Here is a 23,854-nt window from a genome sequence, read left to right on the forward strand (position 1 = left end):
GTACCAGTACTATAGTTTGATCAGGGCAGAGGTCATATAATCAGGTGCCTAAATAACAGACCTGTTATGATGCTTCCTCAAGCTTTTTAAATAATGGATAACCCTCAAAGGGAAGGATGGGAGGAAAACAGATGATGCCCCTTCTCTTGGAATGAGGCAGAGGGAGAAGACAGATGGTTTGATGCCAAGTAGCCTAGTTGATGTGGTGATGAAGAACTCCTTAAGGGCTGTTCAAATTTCTTTTCTGTGTGTGGTGTAGTTCAGTATGGAAACTTCCCTTTTTTTGTCTACTTTGAGCATATTGTAGTGATTCAATGCATAAGCATTTAAGAAGATTCATAAAGTATAAGGTGCAATTTCTTGACTTCTATCCGTTGTCCTTATTTGCTGGAGGTGTTGGCTCAGCCTAGGCAAAAGCCAGATGGCAGGTGAACCTGCAAATATGAAGCATGAAGACTATTCCAAATAGCCAGCTGCATGGTGGTGTTAATTGGTAATTCTTAATTGCATTAAAAGGAGGACCTGGGTACTTGATTTTAGGAACTGCTTATATATATACATACCTGATAATCTTCTAGGGGGCTTAGTGTATTGTTCAGAGAAAAAGACCTTTTTAAGTCCCTGTGTTTCTGAAAATGAGGCCCTCTTGCACTTTGCTGTTATGTTTACATTTGATGTTTAACAAAACCAAGAATTTTCTTCCTGTGCCTGCTGGGGAAATTTTAAGTATTTCTTTAAAAACTTAGGATGTTGCCATTTTTAAGTGCCAGTGATGTTTGTAATAAAAACTAGACGTTTTTCTTCACGTTCGCCTTCTTGCAAAAACTGCTGTGTTTGTTCAGTTAAAGTGTACCCTCATGTCCCTTGGCAATTAAATGAAAGAATTTGAGTATTAAACAAGTAACATTGTGATACTGTGTTGTTTGGCTTTGGTAGGCTGTTATTAATGTAACCAGGAATAAATGTAACAGAACAGTTTGCAAAGTAAGTGAGACAGGGAGGTTTCCGTAGTATTTCCTGTAGTTCCTAGGGTGCAAAGCGATTCAAACAAACTGCAAAGAAACCTTGAGATTAGAGGAGGAAATAACTATGAACGCAGACAAAAATGACTAAAATGTGTCCTATGTACTCAATCTCTCCACAGCCTGTAAAGTCAGTTAAATTTAACTAGTTTCAGGTTTTGTGGAACAGCAAATGAAAGAAGTTAAAGTAAGAAATGTTTGTGACAAGCTCTTTAAAGTAACTCATTTTGATGCTGCTTAGAGGCTTCTTTGTGGAAGTTTTAAATAGTTCTTCTGTTTTCAGAGATCTATGCAAAACTGCATAATCCTTTGGAACAAAACTGATGTGGAAATATTTAAACTATACAGTTGCTTTACCTTGATATAGCTCTGTCCTAACCTTAATTAGGAAGCTGTTCATGAAAGCTAGCTAGCTGAAAAAATTCTTTTGATAACTGCACTTGAAGATGATACAAGGGGTTATTGCTAACTCAAACTGCAGGCGTTTTTTAATACTGTATGAATTGAAGGGATGGGTATTTTGTTGGCAGCTTTGTAGTAGTCGTCTATTCCAAATCCTGTTCCTGACAGATAGGATAAGCAAATGTGATTGCTCGCTTTCCCTTTCTAGTTCCCCTTAGACAAGAACCTTGGCAATTAATGAAACTGGGTGGGTTTTTTTCCCCTTTCGAAGCTGACAAGGAAAAGCTGTGAAGTTGGGTACACAAGGCATTGTATGGTATCTGTAAATATAAGGATGACCTTCTGCAACCTTCTCTGAAAAAACACTGCATCCTTTTGCTATCACCTAGATAATCCTTATCGTGCTTGGCTTCTCGCCACCAGGAAGCTCAGTCCATGTGGCATCGGAGTGCTTGATTAGCAAGAGCAGCCATGTGCAACAGAGGTATCAGGTCTACTGTCCAATTTCAATCAATCTATACTTAATATTTTGAAGATGAGTGTATTTATTATACGGTTAAGCATCTTCACTAACAGTTGTTTTTGCTTACAGAGGAAGGTAGGCACTGTCTGAATTAATAGTTCTGTTCTTTCAATCAGGTTTTACCACTGAGTCCATGTATATAATTTACTTGCAATTATACTGTAGAAAGTATATTGTGTATTTAAAAAACAATAAATCCTAGACTGTAAAAAAAAAAAAACTTTTGAAGCATATTTACTCTTACTTAAAAATATCTGACAAAATGTGAAGCTTTTCCTGGGCATAATAAAAACGTGTTGCAAAACATGGAATTCTGGCAAGTGTTATCTTTGGAAAAACTGGTTAAAAGCTTTGTATTCAAATCTTTGTAGACTGTGTCTTTGACTTTGCTAATTGTTTCTCCAGATTTTTTGTGAGGACAATGCTTTGAAAGGCATAGGAAGAACTTGTCATCTTAAGATTTCTATCATTTTTGGTTTTTTTCAATGAATTGAAGTGTAGCTTTATGTATTTAGGACTCAAAATATATAACATACCCATTAGGGGGAAGAAGAGCGTATGTGTGAAGTGAACACTAAGGAAGAACTCTTAAGAGCTCTCCTGTTACATTTTTCTCCTGTTACTGTTTCTTCACTTTCTCCTGAAGGAAAGGTGATACAAATAGCCAAGTAAAGAGTCATTTAAAATGTAACATTTTGGTCCAAATATTGATATTCTTTCACAAGTGTTTTTAGCTTTGGGATTTCTGTTGCATTTTTCTTGTTTGTTTTGAAATTTCAGGTAGATATTTCCTTTTCTCTTCCATTGCAAAAGTATCAGGAAGTTTATTACTGTGATAGGGTTGGGGTTTTCTTATTCTTCGTGTATCCCTTCCTGGTGTAAAGAGAAATCTGAGCTGCCTGGAGCTCCAGGATGATGGTGATCACACTTAGGCTTGCTGGTCTCTTAGCTTCTCTGAATATTCACAACTATGTGGAAGGGGGCCACCTTTTAAAGACCACTAGTATTGAAAACTGAGAAGTGTGAAATGAAAAGGTGGGAATTGCATAAACAAGCAGAGTTCCCAAAAAAATCTTTGTGCCTCAGTAGATGCCAGACCAGTAAAAACTGGCCTCTCACCATGCTGACTGGGAGAGGCAATACCTAAGAGAGTAACAATCAGTTGCAACACAAGCTGTCTTGTCCTAAAACTTCAAATGTCTGGGGAAACAAAGTGATTGCTCCCACAACTTGCAGACTGTATCATTGCAGGAGCAGTGCTTTTCTTCCACCCAAGCAAATATTGCAAGACTGAGAGCTGTTAAAGCTCCAACATACCAGTCAAGCATTCCTGACTGCATTTTCAAATTTCTAACCATGCAAACATCTAAGAAATTAAAAGTTGTCTTGCTGTGCATTGCTTCTCTACTCAAATTGGAACATGCTTTCTTTCTGGTTTTATGTTTCTCTGTATATAAATCATATTTCAGACTAAATTGCTATGTCCGTATGTAAAGCTGAAGTACAGAAGAATGAATTAAACATTTTTCTTTGTCTGCACTCATTTACCTCTCCTTCATTAGGCTTTGGTCTCATGCAAACAAGATAGCAAGTGCAATGTTTATTTTGGTTTCTCTCAAATAACTGACCTTGCACACTGTTAGGAAACAATGTCTTGGGCTAAACTTAAAGTAACATAAATTCAGGCAGTGAGCAGCAGTGGTAGAAAGCCTGCTGAGCATCAGTGTGAGAGGCTGGCACTACAATGGTGAAAGCAGCTTTAACCTCAGCAGCTGTAGTAGGCTGCTGCAGCGGAAAAAAAAGTAGCTCTGCCTGGGAATGAGGTGGCTCCATTATTTCTGATAGGATGTGTGTTGAGCTATGGTCATAAGTTCAGATGGCCTCCCCAGTTACAGTAACAGCCACGTTAATGCTTTTGTTTCGGTGTTTTCCTCTGTAGGATGTTAAAGGGAAAGATGGCATGCTAAGATTTCATATTTTCTTCCTGGTGTCACTTCACAAAATTACTCATCTGTCTTAAACATAACAGACACTGTTTCTTCCAAAACCATTTCTGAGCTTTATGGTTTGTTACTGTGACAACTCAAACTTTCAAATTTTGAGGTCAAAATTACTCTTTTGAGAGCATGTCCTGCAGCTTAGTCCTGGGTTTCCTGGTTTCTTTGCTCTGTGCAAAAGAGGTTCTGCGTGTTTGAGTTTCCAGTGGGTAGTGTTTGGGGTTAGTTTGCATTTCTTGCGGATTGAGGGGTGTCCCCCTGGGTCGGCTGCAGCAGTGTTAGTCACCTAATGGGGCTGATGGGTTAGTCTGAGTACTCGAGGATGGGCATGTCCAAAATGCTCATAGCTGCTGCTGGTTGGAGCTGCTGTTACTATTTTGGAAAGGTTAAAGGCCATCTGATACCAGTGGCTTTTCAAAAGCAGGAGGAAATAGGGATGGGCAAAACAATCATCTTGTGGGTTTTAAAACTGTTATGAATTTCCCATTACAAACACTGTAAGAGGTTTTAATTTTCTTGTGGACTGTTGTCCATATGATTTGCATTTCCATGTTTACAGACATGTTCCTCCAATCCCTGTGGTTTCACTAGTGAGACAGAAAAATACAGCTAGGTTTCTCAAATTCAGAGGTCACAACTGGTTTTATATTAGTATACTGCAGACATTCATATTGAAGAAAAAAAGTAATGTGTTATGGCTTATAACATGCATTCAGAAACAGCTTGTTCTTCAAAATCTTCAAAAGGCTCTCTACTGATACTTTTCCTCTTCATAAAAATAGTTCTTCAGATGCATCTGAAAACTAGTAGTTATTTTGGGTATCTGAATGTTTGAGCACATAGCCTGAGAGTTTAGGGCCATAATTTTTAATTTTTTTCTAAAAAGCTATCAAGCACCTGACTGTCACTGGGAAATTTGTGGTCAGTGTATTTGGAAATAACACATTAAGTGTCACAGGTTCCTGCAATGAGGAAAAAGCCTTAGTATACTCAGTTGGATGGTGTAACTTGTTTTTTCCCAAGCCGAGATGTTGTTTTTTTTGCGTGATAGACGCAAGCCGTTTGATTACTGTAGAATATCATATGTTTTAGTCTGAAGACTTTATATTTTCAAATATCAACACTTTAAAAAAAATCAGCAGTGTTGCACTGATTACCTTACTGTTGTTGGCTTAAGTTAAGCCAAAACTTATAATTGGTTGCCTCTCCTAATGGTAAGGAGCAAATCTGAATTACACAAGCTTATCCTGATCGTGTTGGCTTTAGAGTGATGCAGAGGTTTGTTCTTTAGACGAAGTGTCCATGCTGAGGTTCACAGTAGAATAGCTATAAATATTGATGATGTGAATAATGTTGTTTTGGATAAAGATAACCGAAGGGAGGAAGGAAGAAAAACTTGTTGCTGTTGTCTGTAACTGCAGTTGCAGCTCTTAATATAACTTGATAGTTTACCAGTGGAATAGTGTGTGAGGTCAGATGGAGCTCAGATTAGGAAATAACAGGGTGATTCACTTTTCCAAAGCAACTTTGCTTTTCTTTTACTTTTAAACAACTCTTAATTGAAACAGAACAGTGTAATGTAATTAGAATGTTTTTGTTGTTGTTGCTAATGATAACTTTTCCTCCTGCTTAATTTTTTTGTTGTACTGCAGTTAATATATTACAAAAAACGTTCAATTAAGTGGGGAATGTTTTAAAACAAAGATTTTTTTTTTAAAACATTTATTGCCTTTTGACTTTTTCTTTTGACTGCAGGAACAAAAGGACACTTGTTTTCCTATTCTTACTTGGCCAGAATACAAATCAAAATAGCAAAATAACTACTGCATTTGGAGGGTGGCAGCTTTAATAAATCAGTTAAATACTTCAGAGTTCATAATTCTTCCTTTATTCAGTATGGAGAATTTTTTATGAACACTTTAATGCTTCACCTCGAGTATTGCCTTGAAGACTTGAGACAAAGTGCAGTACTGTTCTGTTTATAGTAGCTGCAAAAAATTACTGATTTCCTCCGTAAATCACTGGAAATGATTAGAAGCATGCATTTTTCAGCAAAAATAACATTACACTGTATTACTCTCTTGGATTTTTTTTTTGAAGGAAGGCTGTTTTGGAGTGCTACAAACAAATGAGTAGTTGTTATTATGGATTGTTATTAAAATTATTTAGATGTTGCTTTAGAGTGGTGTGTGTTCCCTGCTCCAAAGGATCTGTCACCATACTCTAGCTTAATAAGTGTCATGGCTTAACCCCAGCTGGCAACTAAGCACCACACAGCTGCTTGCTCACTCCCCCCATGGTGGGATGGGGGAGAGAATCAGCAGAGTAAAAGTGAGAACTCCTGGGTTGAGATAAAGACAGTTTAATAGGTAAAGCAAAAGCCACACACGCAAGCAAAGCAAAACAAGGAATTCATTCACTGCTTCCCATCAGCATGCAGGTGTTCAGCCATCCCCAGGAAAGCAGGGCTCCATCACATGTAACAGTTACTTGGGAAGATAAATGCCATCACTCTAAATGTCCCCCTTCCTTCTTCTTCCCCCAGCTTTCTATGCTGAGCATGATGTCATATGGTATGGGATACCCCTTTGGTCAGTTGGGGTCAGCTGTCCCAGCCGTGTCCCCTCCCCACTTCTTGTGCACCCCCAGCCTCCTCGCTGGTGGGGTGGTGTGAGAAGCAGAAAAGGCCTTGACTCTGTGTAAGCACTGCTCAGCAATAACTAAAACATCCCTGTATTATCAACCCTGTTTTCAGTACAAATCCAAAACATAGCCCCGTACTAGCTGCTATGAAGAAAATTAACTCTATTCCAGATAAAACCAGCACAGTAAGTCACTGAAATAGCATTAGCTTATAGCTATGCAAAAGTTTAAAATTTGATGAAGAAATGATTTATTGTACAAGGCTACTAGTGGCACTGCTGCTGCATATTTTAATAGAAGTATAGATTATTCATTCAAACAAAAATGGTAACAGTGCGCTGTTGGTAATATCACTGCAGAAAGATCCCTTTAAGAAATAAAACCCATGTCCTATGGCTCAATGTGTGCCTCTTCTCTCCACGCACTGTCCCCCAAACAGATTATTTGAACCTATCAAAATTTAACTTCAGCAGAACACGGCTATAGTTTGTAGTTCAAAAGAAACCTAGAACTGCTATGAATGACCTTGATAATTGACACCATCTATAGTCTGGACTTCCATAAACTCACCTTTGTAGTGTTATTCCTAAGGGCATGGCACTAGCCTTACTCAATTTTGAATTTAAGTATAACCAACTTTGGTCTTTCATGTCATATGTGGAAGATTATGGCACTTTTTTCCAAAGGAATAATGAAGTCTGAAAACTTATTTGTGACACAGAAGTACAGAGAAGAACTATAAGCATGTAGCAAATGGACAGATATTTCATCATACATGCCCATCATAGCAATGTCAAAAAAGCAACACCTCCCTTAAACAGTGCATCTGACAGTGGGTGTGTTGCATTTTTATGTTCTCAGGCTTTATTGCTAATCCCTTTGCAAATGGGCAGGCACGAGGAGTATGGGAGGTGGCACAGCAGTCAGGCTCTCTTCCTTGCTGCATTGTCTGATGAAGGGGTGCTTTTCGAGTGACTGTCTTTTGTGGCTGGGCACACTGTTGGTGGACAGTTTCTTTAGGGATCTTGCAGCAGGATTTCTCACAATCCTCTGCATGGCTTTGGGATTTGCTAACACTGCATGTTTGTAGGGAATGTCATTTTTACCACCATACTTTGGGGATGTTTCTTCTTAAATGTTTATACTGTGCCCCTGCAATGGAAGCCCTTTCTCCGTGTTATGGTCATAATACACTTGTATCGCTTGTGTTAGGTTTTTAATTCCTTTTTCGTCCTTCTGAAAAAGCACTCCATGTATGCCTTCTGGAGTTCTAGGAATAGTAATAAAAGGAATCCTATTCCTTCTCCTCTTGGTCTCTTTTCCCTTGTTTCTTCATCCATCCAGTACTTTCTTCCACTCCTCTTTATTAGCAGAGAGGAGCTGGGGGGAAGAGGGAGTCTCCTTCTCTAGATTACAAATGCTCATGTAAGATGTAATCTAGTTCTTGAATCTAGGAGCTCTGTGGAAAGATGTTGGAACTGGCCATATCAAAGGAAGAAGACAAAGATGTCTTGCATTTGGGGTTGCTTTTACGCCCTTCTCTGAATGTATCAATATAAATCCAAAATGAGTCCATTGTAAGTGGAATTTTCCTGTGTAGAACAGTGCAAAATAAAGGAGGTTTGGATTGTTAAACAGGCTATTTAATTCCACTTGTTTTCAGTTTTCTGTAGAAATGAACCTGTTCTTTGCTCATGGATCAAGTCAAACTTGATAGTTTTTTTATTCTAGATGTTTGTGGCAAAGCACTGTAACTCTTGTTTATGTCTCAATTTCTTCACTCTGTTGGAAAAGGTTTTCTTTGATAGTGTGTCAAAGCCTATTGAAGGTCTTGACATTAACTACTATATTAAATATAAAATATTGCATCCTAAAGTTGTTTCACTCTAGTTTATGTGACTGTTTTCTTTTGTCTGGGAATTTTACAGACACGTTGTAAGGCAGCTGCAGTTGGAAACCTGTTGCTGTGTCTTGGAAGCCAGCTGAAGTATCATTCTTTGTATGTGCTTTCAAACTACTATTTGGCTGAAGACAGCATAGTGATTCTTCAAGTCTGATATGTCAGAGTAGGCTGATGAGGAACTGTTTTAACTGAGGTGGCTTATTTAATCAGTCTTGTTAAACTGTTTTGACCATTCAAGCTGGTCTGACACATCTGTGCAGAGCCAGGTCTCATTGCAATCCTACTTAAAGGCAGCTTGTAGGCTGTTTTCTTTTAAGACTGATGTTTTGGCCACAGACTAAGGGACCTACTTCTGTCTTCTGAGGTTTTGTTGATTTGTTATAAACCAAGTAGCAATAGCTGGGTACTTTGCATTAGCAAAAATAAGCTCTCAAATATGACAACACTTCTAAAGTAGAATAGCATATTGCCTAGTGGAGGGAACACTGTAACCAAGCACTCTAATCTGTATAGACTGTGTTTTTTCACCTTGCTTTTGTGGTTGACTTTGGCGAGTAGGGTTCCTATAGCTACCTCAATGATCAAACTGGGCTATGGGTGTACTAATGCCTTGCTGGTTGAATGTGCTCACCAACACCTAAGCTGGTGTTGGAGTTTTTTCAGTATTAAGGAGGACATGATTTAGACTGATAGTCTTGGGATAAAATGCTCAGTGAAATAGGATCAAGGTGACATTTCTTACAAAAGACCCTGCCCCCCAATTCCCAGCTTCATGGGTCTGACCAAGTCATGCACTTCATGCTGGTCCATTCCTACTCAGTTGCAAACCAGGAATGGATATGGTTGGCAGCATGTGACTCAAATAAAGCAAAATCTGCTAACCCTAACAAACCCTGAGATTTGTTGCTAAACACCTAGTTCCTCTAATATTCCATTCCTGGTTTAGTGATTCCTGAATCTTGAAAGCTGTTTGTAGTATAAATGGAAATCAATAGCTTTCATAATAGAATTTATATGCATAATGCAGTCTCCTATGGATAAAGGTTTAAATCACTTAATAGAGCTTACTTAATATTATTTACTCCTTGACCTTATTAGGAAAAGATGGAAATTGTACTATCCTTACAAGCTGCAAACTCTTGGACACTTTGATTGCTGTTCTGATTGCCGTTCGCATTGACAGCTGCTGTACTGAAAAGAAAAGGAAGGGAAACATGAAACCTGGGGGCCATGTGTGATACGGTATCACAGTGCAGGACAGCATGAATCCGCATTGTGTGCGATTACCAGACAGTAAATCAGCGTGCTGTGCTAGAGCCAGAAACCAGTAGCTTTCACACTTGCTGTCTGTTTCCCACTCATTGTCAAGCCCTGCCCTATCACTTGATAGACCTGGAAAGGAAGTGCAGAGGAAGCAAGTGCCAATGCTGGTTCAAAATGTTCCAGGACGACTGGAAAGTTTGAGCAACGGCCTGGGTGAGAAGAACAAGACCTTATTGACAGGGTTCAATCCTAGTCAAGTCTGTTTCCCATCCACTTCCTAAGTAATCACAGCCTTTCTTTTTTCATCTCCTTTGCACTCTCTGGGTCTCTCACTTTCACCTCCTTTTTATTTTACATATTTATTTTAGTGGACTGAGCAACCAAGGAGAACTGGGAAGTTTTTTTCCCTCTGATCCACCTCTGCTAAATCCTGGAGGAATTACTAATGAAAAAGATGGCAACTACAGTAAAGGTAGTTGTCATCCCCCCTGCTTTGCCCCCCATGTTTCTCCAGAGTTTCCATTGCATATTCTTTGAATTTCTCCTTTGAACAGGGTCTTTTTCTTTTCATTTGATGTACAGAAATATATACTGTTCCAGTGATGCCATGGCCCATGTGGTTCATCATGTTCCAGATCAAACAGTGTCATAGACTGATGAGTTATGGCACTGTAAAGTTATGTGAACACACGTGTGTACATGTAGCGGGAGAAATATGTAAGCTGAGACTTTCTTTCTTGGTTTCAAGCTCTTCTAGACTGTGTAAGACTTTGTGAAATACTTCTACCGTAAAGTCACTCATTTTTTTCTAATGCTGGAGTTTTAAACATACAGCAACATGCCCCTTGTACACTGCACAGTGCCATTTTGCATAGACTGAGGCATGATTTTGCTGTCAACGTAGTAAGCAGTCTCCACTGACAGTCCTGCTGCTCTAGGGCCTCCTAGAGCATCTCAAATTTCTTACTTCAGTATGTTATTCTCCTTAGGCTGTCTATGAAACAAGGAAAGTTCATTTAATCTGAAGTGAGAGAGGTTTTTCTCTGGAGAAACATGCTTTTAAAAAGAGGACCAAAGAAATGTCTGTTTAGTTTTGCACTTAAATGTCCCTGGCTGTGATCATGGCAGAGCAGATCCACATAGTAGAGTAAGCATGTAAGCATAGGTGGCATCTCATGTTTTTATGGTTTTTCCGTAGCAAGTCAATTGACTCTGGAATACTTTCACATATTAAAGGAACAACTGGTTCAAAAAGTCAGTTAAAAGATGCAGACTTTTTGGGCATGGGTAATATTCACTGAATTGGTTAGTGAGCGCTCTTCTGGAGGGGTGAACTTTGCTGGGTTTGTGATGGTGCGTACGCATTTATAAGGATAATGTGACATTGTATTTGGTAATCCTGGCAACACTGTTGCCAGAAAAATCATCTTATTTCAGGAAAACATGCTCTAGCATGTGTTTTGAAGTATTTGGTTTTGGGGAGTTTAATTAGCTTGACAAGGATTTAAAAGGAAGGGGGGGAAAAAAAAAAGAAGAAACCCCAAACCAAAACAACCCAAACTCTCAACCCTCAATGATATATAAAATGTGAAAATGGCTTGTATTTTGTAGTATAAATATAGGGTGTGCTAGGAATGGTTTTGAAAACTCAATTGGTCAGGCAGGCAGAATTATTGCTGCCTTCAGAAGGCTTGTGGAAGGAGCATGGGTGCAAGGGAGACGTGAGCGTGACACAGTACTACAGAGGCACGCTGGCTTGCAGAGTATGTCAAGCCTGCATCAATTTTTCTAGAATGTTTTTCCTTCCCTATCTCCAAAATAGTTCAAATTCAATAACTGTGGTTAGGATATTTTGCAAAAAGACGTCCCCAGGCACTTTATAATGGAACTTGGGAAGAGATTCAAGAGACGGGCGTTCTCAATCAGCATTTGTAAGCAAGTTATCTTAAAATATACTGCTGCTTAATCTAAAACTAACCAAAAAGCATCTATAGTATTTTTAGGTCAGTGTATAAATCTGGAGAAATCAAAGTATATGCTTGTTACCTGGTCAAACTTACCACAAATTTTTTTCTTCTCTTTTTTGAGACCTCAAACAGTCCAAATCTCCCAGGCCCATTCACTGTGTTTCTAACATTTTCCTACATCTTACTCTTCCCAGGATGGATCGTACTTGGCCGAGTTCCTGCTGGAAAAAGGCTATGAGGTGAGTGACTCGGTGACCGGCTGTGGGCTGATGGAGTCGTTTGGATGCTGCAGCTCCGGCTTCCTCTGCTTCTGTCCTTTTCTGTGTATGTTTTCCACTCCAACCCTAGATAACAAATCAAAACTCTGGAGAGGAATGTGCAACATGGCCTGTAATCATGCCAGCTTATTGTACTATTTATCATCTAATGTCCACTGGTGGATTCCCTCTTCTCCTCAGGGTATAGCTGCTTTGCATGTTTCCCGCCAACTCAGATAAGCAGCAACCTGTGTGAGCCAAAACTGTAAGGAATTAGGGAATAATTTATGATGCAATGTACCACATAAAGGAATAAGAATCTCTTGTTTGTTCTCTTTCCCCTCCTATCTCTCCACACTAAAGGCCCTTCTATTTTGGCAGTTACACTTCAGCAATGAAAACCTTGCATTTTGCTTTCTCTGTTTAAAAGCCTCCCCTTCCCCCCTCCTCCCCCCCCCTTGGTAGTGTTACTTTCCACCCCTTCTCTTGGATTAATTATGTTCTTGCTTAGCACCTGTTTTTCATTTACCTTTTCCTTAAGATAAAGGGCGTCTGATTCCTTCTTGCTGCATAATTTTTCCTGGCAAAATCATCTTTTTTGTGGCCCAGCAAAGCAACAATCACATTATTATGGTATGATTTGACAGTTTTGAACTATTGTGGGCCTATATGTGAGAATGTTTGCCTTCAGTCATGAAAGATGCTTCCAAAATGTATGATAATGGAAGGAAAGGGGTGGTCAAATTAATATCCCCACAATGTAATATTTTCTGGGTTTTTAGTAAAAGCCTAATGCTCATTCTAATAATGGATTTTATTGCTTCAGCTGTAATACTGCTTCAGAGCTTAGTGAGAAGTCTCTTCTCAGCCAATGTGTGCTTTCCATGCTTTTGACCATGGTTAATCTTGCCTTCTTATTCCATCCTTTCTCCTGCTTTGTTGCTAGATCTGCTTATTGGTGGTGTTTTGTCAGTGTTGTAATTGGATTATTTTTACTATTCCTCTATTCCATTTGGGGGAGAGGGGTTGCTTCTGCTACTTTAAAGGCATAAGCACATGCTCTCTCCTAGTCCACAATGAAATTGGGAACTGCTAACTGCAACTAAAATGAAATATAACCCTTTCCACAGTAGAAAGGTTACAATAATTGGGTAGAGGGTTTTTAATTCTGTTCCTCAACTCCCCATCTATTTGCTGGAATTCTTTCCTGTGTTCCCAGTTGGAGATCTCTGTTCCTGAATAACTGAACACAAAAGTACATGTGATAACTGATTGCCTCCCTAACTAAGGTTGTTTGACTTTTTAAAATTTCAATCTATATAAAGATCAAGCCCTATTGAGAAAAATCTACTGATCTTACCTTCTTAACTAGATCAACCAGTTTGCACACATTTTGGCTTGTCACAAAGCTTGCATTTCACCTGTCCCATGCAGACAAAGGTACCTTTCATCAGTTTTTTACGGTAATATTGCTGTCATGGATTAAGCATTTGGCAGGTTTTTTCTCTTGTATGTGCATACCAGAAAAAGGAGTGGGAGGAAAAAAAGAAAAGAAAAAGCTGGGTTTGCATGTTTTCTTGCTGTCACTGGATGCAACAGGCTCTCTGGATTTGTTTGTTTGCTGAAACTTTTTGAAGTCCTGGGGTGACTGCATTTAGCACATCTCATTGGTCAAATGTTGGTATTACAGTCATTCAGCTGACACAAAGCTCTTGGAAGCACAATCTTTCATCAGGCTTTGAGCTGGCAAGATTTGACTTATTGGTCAATCATTTGCGTGAACCTGAATTTCAGCATGACTTCAGAGACAGATAACTGAGAGCTCAAGAAGTCTCTCATTAGAACTTTAAGCAAAATATTTATTTTTGCTAGAAGTGTTATAGAGCACTTCAGTTAGCTTCCTTTAGAATAATTTGATGCTTTAAAACTGCAAAGTTTGATTATTTTTTTACTCAGCAAAACAGATGTTAATCTGAGTACTCCAAATATTTCCACCATGTCTTACAAAAGTGAAGTTATTATGGAAGAGTTTTTTTGAAAGTGTTTCTCTTTAAACCTTATGTCCCTATAAATTATCCACACATTCTATAATTATTTATTTTTACAGGGCTTTTAACTACATAAGTTTGAAAATTTATCTTCATAAATTCATTATTTGATGGAAATTTCTTTTGGGGGACCATGTTTCTCAGTTCCCCATTGATCATCAAAATGCAAATATTTTACTCAGTTGTGGAAAGTTCAGTGTTTGAATTGTAGAACAAGGTATGTTGTGAGCCTGCTGTGTGGCTGGGCACATGAGATTTTTTGCAAGGAAACTGGCATCATAAATTCGGCTTGCAAGTTGTAAAGATGAAGCTATTCAGCTATTATTAAAGATCTTGCCACCAAACTCAGTTAAGTTTCAGATGTAAGATAGTAAAAAGTGTTTTCTGTGTCAATAACCATGGTTTGTGTTCTGTGTAAAACAAAAATCCCCAAACCAAAACCCCGAACACTGCCTGTGCCTGCTGGTATATTCTCGCAGGTACAAATTAACATGAAGTGAGAGAGTAAAGTGATGGCCCAACCCAACCAAGTGTAGGATGCATCGAAGTGTAAGAGTTTACTTTCAGAAAAAAAGGGCAGGGAGAAATGGAGGACAGTCAGATGCTGAAGCTTTATTTCATTTGGGCAAGCACAACTTCTGTAGCTGGTAACCTAAGCTAACGTGAATTTTGGCAGCACACATGGGTCTATCTTACATAAGGAGGAAACAGGATCAGTGTTTGAACAATTTCTCTAATGTATTAGACACAAATGGCTTTTCTTTTAATGTTAGTTGGTGGGTTTTTTTCACTGACTTATTTATTGTGGCTGGTTAAAGGAAATTCCCAGTCTGCGTTTCAGCCTTAGGCTTGCCTGTTTGTCTTGTAACCCATTGGAGAACACTGACTCATGAGGTCCACAAAACAGCACTGACTGTTCTAGCTGTTCTTCCAACACCCCAGAAAGTGAATAACAGCTGTTTTCTAAAATATATTTGGGCCTGGTAGCTGCTGCCCCTTCTTTCCCCTTGTCTTTTTTTGTCTCTTCTCTCCTCTCTGCTCCCTCTCTCCTTTCCCTAGCCGCATCTCCTGCTGCTGCTTTTTCCATGCCTATCATCTCTGGCTCCAGAAAAACTTTTCTGCAACCAGGGAGAAGTGGTTATCTTGACTTTTCTAACTCCAGTAACATTGGCAAGTCTCACTCACTAGGAGATGATGCTCTAGGGCAACTCAGTGTGTTCTCTGTACTGAGTATGATGCTTGGGCTGCTAGTGATGTCAATAAGGGAGAAGGTAAAACTACTTAAGGGTACTAAAATAAATATGACTGCATCAGAGCTCATCAAGTATTTTGTTACAATTTGGATAACTGTCTGCCTTTAGCAATAGTGACAAGCTCTGATTACCTGATATAAGGATTAGGCCCATGCATGTGAAAAGAGCGATGATGATGATAAACACTTTCCTCTTAATGTTTACCACTTTCCTTTTGTATTTTTCCTTGTTCAATCCCCAGGTGCATGGCATCGTTCGTCGGTCTAGTTCTTTTAATACAGGCCGGATTGAACACCTCTATAAGAACCCACAGGCTCACATTGAAGGAAGTAAGACTTTGTTTTTATATTTAAGTTGTGTGGTTTTGTTTTTTTTTTCTTTTTTAGTCTGTAGGGTGTGTTTGGTGAAGAAAGGTCCCTGGGAGCAAGAAGGGGATCCCAGTTTCCTCTACCTAAATGTTATTAATGAGTAGTTATTTTTAAGCCATGCTTGTCTTAGGATTGGTTATTTAAAACAAAAACAAACAAACAAAAAACCTTGATAGTGAAGTTTCCCTTTTCTCTGCTTGTGTTAGCTAGATGCTCTATCTCAAACAAAAGTGTTGATTTTTCTCTGATCAAAATGTGACACAAAGTATAGATACTCTTGCGTGTGAGTTACTAAGAGGGGAAAATATGAGAGGGGCCCAGGGAGGCGCTTTCTGTTGTGTAGAAATGCTGACACGGTTCACACATAGCTAGCAGCAGCAATTAGAAAATGGCTGGGCCTGCAAAAACATATGCGAGGTTGAAAACACAGAGATATCAGAATAGTAAAATTTTTTTTTTGAGGCAGTTATCTTAAGCACTCCACTTCTGTTTCCTCATGAGCTTTTTAGTACCTGATGGAGGTGAAGGTTTTGGGACAGCCTGTATGACAGCATGAATAAGACAAGAGCAGTTCTTACTGATGACAGGAAGAATGAATCTTTGGACCTTCTGAATTTCTGCACCCAAAGAAACGATTACCTGTTTTTCCTGAAGGAAAGGCATTGCTCTTGGAAATTTGCTGACAATTTACTGTATTCTCTGTTACCAATGATAATTTGGAAAGCTGAAATTATTACCTTTAGTGTACACTTTGCAAAAATTGTTTGAATATTTTACCTTAAAGAAGGTTAACTGGTCACTTAATGAGAAGAAGCTCAAATGTTGGATGCCTCCTGTTCAGCAGAAGGGTTGAGCATTTTAACAAGCATATAGTTCTCTATGCTATGCATATTTTGTAGAGTTGTGCAGACTGATGCTGTCCTAAATAGTACAATTTAAGGTATTGTTAACATTAAATATCTCCTTGCTGTAAATGAATCTCATGCCTTTTTGAAGTCTGCTTCCCACCATGGTTAAACAGAGCCTAATTTTATCAAATTGTAATATATAATGCAACTTTTAGATTTCACTTGATCTTTGCTTGTAATTTAAAAAAAAATATTTAATTTCTGACTTGACTTCCGTGGTATTTGCTGTGAATAATTGCCACTTACTGTGCATTGCTGCTTAAAATATCTGATTGAGAGAGGGGTAAAATTGAATAAAATATCTTCATGAAGAATACTGAAACCTGTACTTCTGTTGTGGACATTGTGAGAACTGTATTTCCCATGATTTACATTCATGGCTTACATGGTAAAATGAAGCAAAAGAAATCAAGCAGGAGCCTATGCATTGTGAGGACCATCTTGTGCATATGAAAAGTGATTTGAGAAGACAATGTAGATCGTGATAAATGTATATATGAACGTTTAAGGAAAAAGATGGAAGAAAGGAAAAAGCAAGCAGACCTTAAATGTTTTTCCCCACTTTTATCTCATTTTCCTTTAACTGAGGAATGCAGCCATATGAATAGGAGGAGGAGGAGGAATTGGACTTGGAATCTCAGGAAAGGCTGCTCCATGGAAACTGTTTGGAAACAATGGGTTTCCAGGCAGTACTGGAGGAAGCAAAGAAGCAATAGTGGTTGATGTGAGCAAACCCTAATTTTGTCTATGCCCTATGTGTTCTTCCCATGAGGAACTGATTATACATTGCAAGATGATGATCTTCATAGACAGTGAACCTCTTTATACAAAAAAAAGTAGGGAGAACAAGAAGGAAAACAAGGTGTTTCCTGATGTGAGCCCTCCAGCTATTGCTTGGTAAGGAGGTTTTTTACATTGGATAATATTACTGAAACCCAAAGCTTTTGACATTTGATCTGTGTTCATAAATCTTTGCATCAAATAAATGCTGTTTCTAGTAAGTCTTTCCATTTAGCCTGTTATTCTTGAAAGACCTCTTTTTCATGGGTCAGAAAATGAACAGAGCCTCATGCCCTGCTCCCCTTCAAAAAAAGCCATATGGACAAGAAGCTTTGAAGACTTGATGGTAGACCAAAATGGGCATTCCCCTTTCAGAGCTTTAAATTTAAGGTAATTGTGGGAGGGTATGGCTGATGCTTGGCTCAGCCCAGCTGGCAGCCCACCTTCCCCTGGGAAGCTCTGAGACTGCTCCCTGGCTTGGGGATCATGGCAGAACTGGATGTCTTTGTCTTTGTAGGAAGAGGGAGCCTGGCTGTGGCACCTCTTTCCTGCTCAGCTGCTGCTTAGGCTGGAGAGGAACCAGTTGTTCTTTCAGACCCTAAGGCTTCTACAGAGCTGCTGTAGCTCCCTGGGCCTCCTCTTGTAACAGTGTCCTCTGCTCCATCCTCTCTGAAAGGCTGGCTCAGCTGGCAGGGAGATTTTGTTTAACTCCCAAACAAGGTAAGCAGAGGAAGAAGAGGGGCCCTTGTTGCCTAGGGGAAGTTTTCTTTTCTGGTACAGAAAGGGTAGTGCATTTGGGTTCTTCCCTGCTCCCACCAGCCCAGAGTTGTCCTGAAAAAGGTGGTAACTGCCATCAGAGAAACAGGTTAGGTGGTGCTAGCTCTTAGTCCCTATTTAGTGTTGCAAGAAAAATGCAGCAGTTGTTAAGGTGGTCTGAACCCTAACAGTTTTGAGGATTGCAGGTTAACACCAATATCCAAATAGTTTTATCTTATAACTATTTGGGATCTTGTGCATGCTGTGGCCCACAGGCAGAATTGGTTTCATGTATTGAATTTCATTCGGGAAGCAGGACAGTTGCATTCCATACAAGTGGAAATGTGGTGTTGTTCCAGCACAGCCTGTATAGAACTGGTGGCAGGAATGAAGGCAGCCCACACCATGGATAATTGACGTGTATGCAGAAAAAGGGTCATAACCTGCTTACCAGCCCTCACATTTAATCACAGTTATCTTTCTTTTAAAAAAAAGTTGTGCTACCATTCCCTTGCCTGTTAGCCACAGCTTCTACTGGCTCTTGAAGTCTTTTCAGAACTGTTCTTTTCAAGCAATGTGGATTTAAAAACAGATTTCAAGAATATACTGTTGACTTGCTGGACTGTATCACTTTATCAAGCTGAAGAGCCTCAAGTACCTGTTAATTAGGAATGTACACAGCTGAACACCTGACAACTGTGTGATCTGTTACTTCCTTGCTGCCTTAAATTGTTTAAAAATAAAAACAAAGTTCACATATCTCTACAGCTTTTTAAAAAAGTGTACTGTGGATTCATATCATGGTCTCTTGTAATAAACCCTGTATTTCTTGGTTTCAGGATTTAAAAAAAAGAAAAATATCAAGTTAATTATATCTGTAGATGCTACAGCCCCAAAAAAGTGGTGAGCATTGTCCAATGGGAAGACTGCTAAACTGTACTGAAATAAGAATTTCTCCTTTTTCCTGGAGATAGGGCAATGTAAATGTAAATTTATTAAGGTCAAAACCATCAAATGAAAATCTATATAAATATGGCAAATATAAACAGCTCATTCATCAATAGTTATAAGAAGATTTTTCTTTTTGTTGAATAGATATGTGAATAGCAGTGTGGTGGCGTGATTTTTTTTTTTTTTAATAAGAGGAAAAGGAGACCTGTTTTATCAGAATGAATTTCACTTTTGGAATAACTTCTTGACAGGTCAGGGTCTGAAACCAAGGACAAGTTGATAAGCCATTGCAACCTACTCTTTTAATTTTGGCAGGAGCTGGTCTCGTGCTCTTACCTACTTTTTCACACACAAGTTAGAAAGTAACTCAGTTGGGAAAGGATAAATAACAGCTGTGTGACTGATGTATCTAACCACATTTGAGATTTTGGTGTGTAATATCATGAAGCATGTTTCATTGACAGTTGCAATGTTCTCTGAAATTCCTTTCCAGTGTGTATCTCTGTTTTTAATGGAAAAACAATAGTGATAAATGCAGTGGGTTGTACTGTAATGTTACCTAAACATTCATCTTGTAGGTACCTTAGGCATTTTTGTTGTGTTGTGAAATTATTCACAGTGAGGATGTGCAACATTTTTGGAAGGAGGAGAAAGCTGTCGATGTATGCTTAAGAAGTTATTAAAAAACTTTGTGAGTGAAAGATTGGAAGCCTAAACTAAAATGATGTGCTTTTTTTTGTGAAATTCTGTATATGACCTTGATGTAATTTATACAGCCTAGGTTAATGAAGTGTAAACTATTAAACAAATTATATAAATGTTGCTAGGTAAATCAGATTTTTGAAAAGCAAATCTGAAACAGTATTCATTACTCCTGCAGGGAAATACATTTTCTGCTTAAAGCAGGGGGAAAAAAACAAGCAAAACCTTGTTCAGCCGGTGATCTCTTTTTCCTATAAATGTTTATTTGGATTTTAAACCTGGAATAGGATTTGGACCACGAATGCCATATTGTTCTGGGACTAAAATGTATTAACTCTGTGTTCTTAAACTCTGAAGACATGAAGCTGCACTATGGTGATCTCACGGACAGCACCTGCCTGGTGAAGATCATTAATGAAGTCAAACCCACTGAGATATACAACCTGGGAGCTCAGAGCCACGTCAAGGTGAGTAGCTTCTAGCGCTGAGAATTGTGAATGTGCGTTGATGGTGCTATACTGCTTTGATTATTCTAGACTGCAGCGTTTATAGCCATTTTAACAATTGCTAACTTCGACAGGTAAACATTGCCTTAAATCAAGATAGTTGTTTGCTGCAGTGCTGAATTACCGCATGAGTCTTGCTACTGAATATATATTAAGACATCAGAATAAGTGAGGTTAAATTGTCATTATCAACAAAATCCACGGGTTTAAAAATCTAATTTTTCTACCATGTGAAACAACTTTTTGCTGTAGAGTTTGCTGCTCATCAGCCCTAGTGGAGAAGCTATGCAGTGGTGTTAGGCCAAACAGCGCTTAGAACCACATTTTCATTTGCATTAAAATCAATACGTGTATCTGAGTGTGTCACTTCTAGAAAGGCTTCGTCTATACTAGTTTTCATGCAAGTGGTATTCTTTGAAAGACTGACATACAAATAGGCGAAACAGCTTTGCTACTGCTTGCAGTATTATAACATTGCTGGGTTTTTGGTTGGAAAAATCAAGTTATAGAAACTGAAACAAAAAGGCCTTGTTGAAGATGAGTAACTTGACCCTGGCAAGTACTGCTGCGTCATGAGGAAATAAAATGAAGAGTAGAGAGGATAACTTTAATTTGCATTTTACATATGTTAAGCTATATATCATGGAAAAGCTCAGTTTACTAACAGGTGACCTCTATTTACTTGCAAAAACCTCATTCATACTTCACTTCATGATTACAGACTGGAACTGGTGGCCAGGTAGCAAACTGTCATAAAAATAAATTGTCAGTCATATGTCCTGTCCTTATTGTGTGCAATGTGTAAGTATTCTTAAGTGGTAATATTCCCTGGCCTCTCTTGAAGTGAGAACTGAAGGAGCATTTAAGCCTCATGAAAATCAGGTTGCCTTTAGTTTTGTAAGTCAGCCTTCCTACAAAAAGCAATGTGTTGTTCCTATCGCTCTGTAAGCCTTGAAACCCAGCAAGAGGAAATCATGTTGAAAGACTGCAGTTATTGACAAGCGAAACAGCAGAATATAGAGATGAAATGAGAATAACTTTGCTTTTAAATTGCTTGCATGATTGAATTATCCAGTTTGGTCTGTGCTAAACATGAGTCTGGTTGGGTTTATTAGCTTACGTACAGCAGTATAAGAACAAGGGCAGCTTTGGTCCAGAAGGCAACTTAACGGCTGCTTTGCAGAGTGAAACCTGAGCCAGCAAACCTTGCTGGGTATTTGCAGTCCCACACCTAGGTGTTCCAGCATTTATTTTCTTCAACTAGGGCATTGGATAACAATCTCCGTGGAAATTACTTGTGTCCCTTAGGTGGTGGTAGCATGGTACTAATGTTCTAGTCCCAACCTATTTCCATGTGGCTGCTGCAGCTGCCAACAGCTCAAATCACAGCACTGGGAGGGCATGAAGGGGTGGTGGTGATGCTGCTGCTATAGGTTCTTGCAAGACACTGCCATGGGCTCTGGGAAAGTTTATTCCTCAAGTATCTCCCTGCATGAACATTTTGAGCTAATGCAGACCTGACACTGAGTCTTGGCTGTTGGAGATCTAATGTGCCTTGGAGGAGACATCCAAATGGCTCTCTTAGAAGCTAGCCTGAATGCAGCAGGCCAACACTTAGACAATGTTAGAAGTCCTACTGGAAGCCTAGGTGGACTTCTTTAGGGCATGCTTATAGTGCTTCCTAGTATCTCCAGTAATACTTCCATTGTTGCAGTTGAGAAGAGAACCTAGGCACTCCAAGTCTGCTGACTGAGGCGATTGCGGGGCTTGACTACAGTATTGATAGGACTTAAAAGCAGTCCAACAGTGCTTACCATTTTAAAACAATTCCCAGTGTCAGAAGATGGAGTAGAACTTGGCCACCCGATAGGGGTGAATGTCTTCACCAGAGACCTGAACAGCTCTTACCATTAAAATTTGGTTATGTAAATTTACTGGTTTTGCCTGGATGCATCATGTTTGGGGAAGGAGGGAAAAGAACTTCTAATCTTAGCTTGCTTCACATTCTGGTGACTTTGAACCAGTGACGTCTTCAGTATTTTTTGGTGGTATTTATGTTGGCTTGTGTTTATGCAGAATAAAGTTTTCTATCACTCTCACTTCCAGTTAGTTTATGTGAGCCATGCTGAAATGAAGGAAAATAAAATAATAGGAAGTTGGTCTGGTTTCCTGTAGGAAACCAATGAAGATGAAATTGGTTCTTGGAATGAACCCACAGTAGTCTGGGAAATACTGTCAGAGAAGACGTTTTTCTGAATCATAAATAGTGAGGACTATGAGTCATAAAGTAGGTCACTAAGAGGCTGATCTGATCTTGTACATGGGAGAAAGTGAGAGAAGACTGAAACTTGCTCCTTATTAAAAACATAAACTTAACAGAATGATATCATCAGTAGGAACAAATTATCCAGTGTACATTCCTGTCTGTTTTGGTGAGAAATGAGAATTAGCTCTCCACACTGTAGCATCTCCATTGGATGTTCAGAAAACAGTAGCACATTCACTTCACAGTTACTAAGTAAACAGTTTAGCCTCATTTTCTCTATCCAGTCTTTATACAGGCTGCTGCTTCGGCTTTTGGTGCTTTGGGAATCTGATGTGCTGACCATGATTTGTTTTCATTTGTTTAGGTTTCATGGCAGTGATTTTTTTTACAGTGTATTGATTCTAAATAATAATCTATTATTATGTATAGGTAACATGCAGGTGGCTTAATCTAAATTCTGTTATCCATAACTCTGTACTCATATCCCTCTGTTGAATGTCTTGAAAATCAATTACCCAAATGCTAGGTTGTCTAAAATGATATAAATGTCTCTTCTTGCACAATGTTTCAGTAGATGCAGACATGTAGATATGAACTTGTAACTATTTTTTTCTGAAGGACAAGTGATCTCATCACTATTTGACTGTGCTGTAAGATTTTTTTTTGAGTTGTATTGACATGGTGAAGCTGGTAAATATTTTTTTAGAAATTTCTTAAGCAAAAAGGCAACGTAACCTTAGTAAAAGATCTCATGCTTTTAGCACTTGAAACTTGTTGCACTGAGCAGTTAAATATAGGACTGAAGAAATGGCTGCGGTTTTATGGCTATTGCTATCCTAGCAGTCACGTATTTAATAACCTAGTCCAGTTTGGCTGTACTGTGTCGTGGTTTAACCCCAGCCAGCAGCTAAGCACCACGCAGCCACTCGCTCACTCCCCACCAGCGGGATGGGGGAGAGAATCAGAAGGGTAAAAAGGAGAAAACTCGTGGGTTGAGATAAGAACAGTTTAATAATTGAAGTAAAATAAACACAGTTAAATAGGCAAAGCAAAAACGGTGCACGCAAGCAAAGCAAAACGAGGAATTCATTCACTACTTCCCATCGGCAGGCAGGTGCTCAGCCATCCCCAGGAAAGCAGGGCTCCATCACGCGTAACGGTTACTTGGGAAGACAAACGCCATCATACCCAATGTCCCCCGCTTCCTTCTTGCTCCCCCAGCTTATATACTGAGCATGACGTCACATGGTATGGAATAGCCCTTTGGCCAGTCTGGGTCAGCACCCCCCCCCGCTGTGCCCCCTCCCAGCTTCTTGTGCCCCTGGCAGAGCAGGGGAAG

The 23,854-nt window shown here is 39.1% G+C and overlaps 1 protein-coding gene across 2 annotated transcripts in view; it reads left to right on the forward strand.

Moving 5' to 3' along the window:
* The window catches only part of GMDS (GDP-mannose 4,6-dehydratase), a 431,344-nt gene that overhangs the window by 59,236 nt on the left and 348,254 nt on the right, over nucleotides 1–23,854 (forward strand). For both annotated transcript variants that reach the window (XM_087762225.1, XM_087762234.1), the window contains exons 2-4: nucleotides 11,915–11,959; nucleotides 15,520–15,607; nucleotides 20,101–20,210. In XM_087762225.1, the coding sequence (XP_087618351.1) occupies nucleotides 11,915–11,959; nucleotides 15,520–15,607; nucleotides 20,101–20,210 (243 nt within the window). The remainder of the gene's footprint in view (nucleotides 1–11,914; nucleotides 11,960–15,519; nucleotides 15,608–20,100; nucleotides 20,211–23,854) is intronic.

Source organism: Nipponia nippon, unplaced genomic scaffold (assembly GCF_047370975.1).
Source record: "Nipponia nippon isolate SJK-2023a ecotype South Korea unplaced genomic scaffold, ASM4737097v1 scaffold_1, whole genome shotgun sequence".
NCBI lineage: Eukaryota > Metazoa > Chordata > Aves > Pelecaniformes > Threskiornithidae > Nipponia > Nipponia nippon.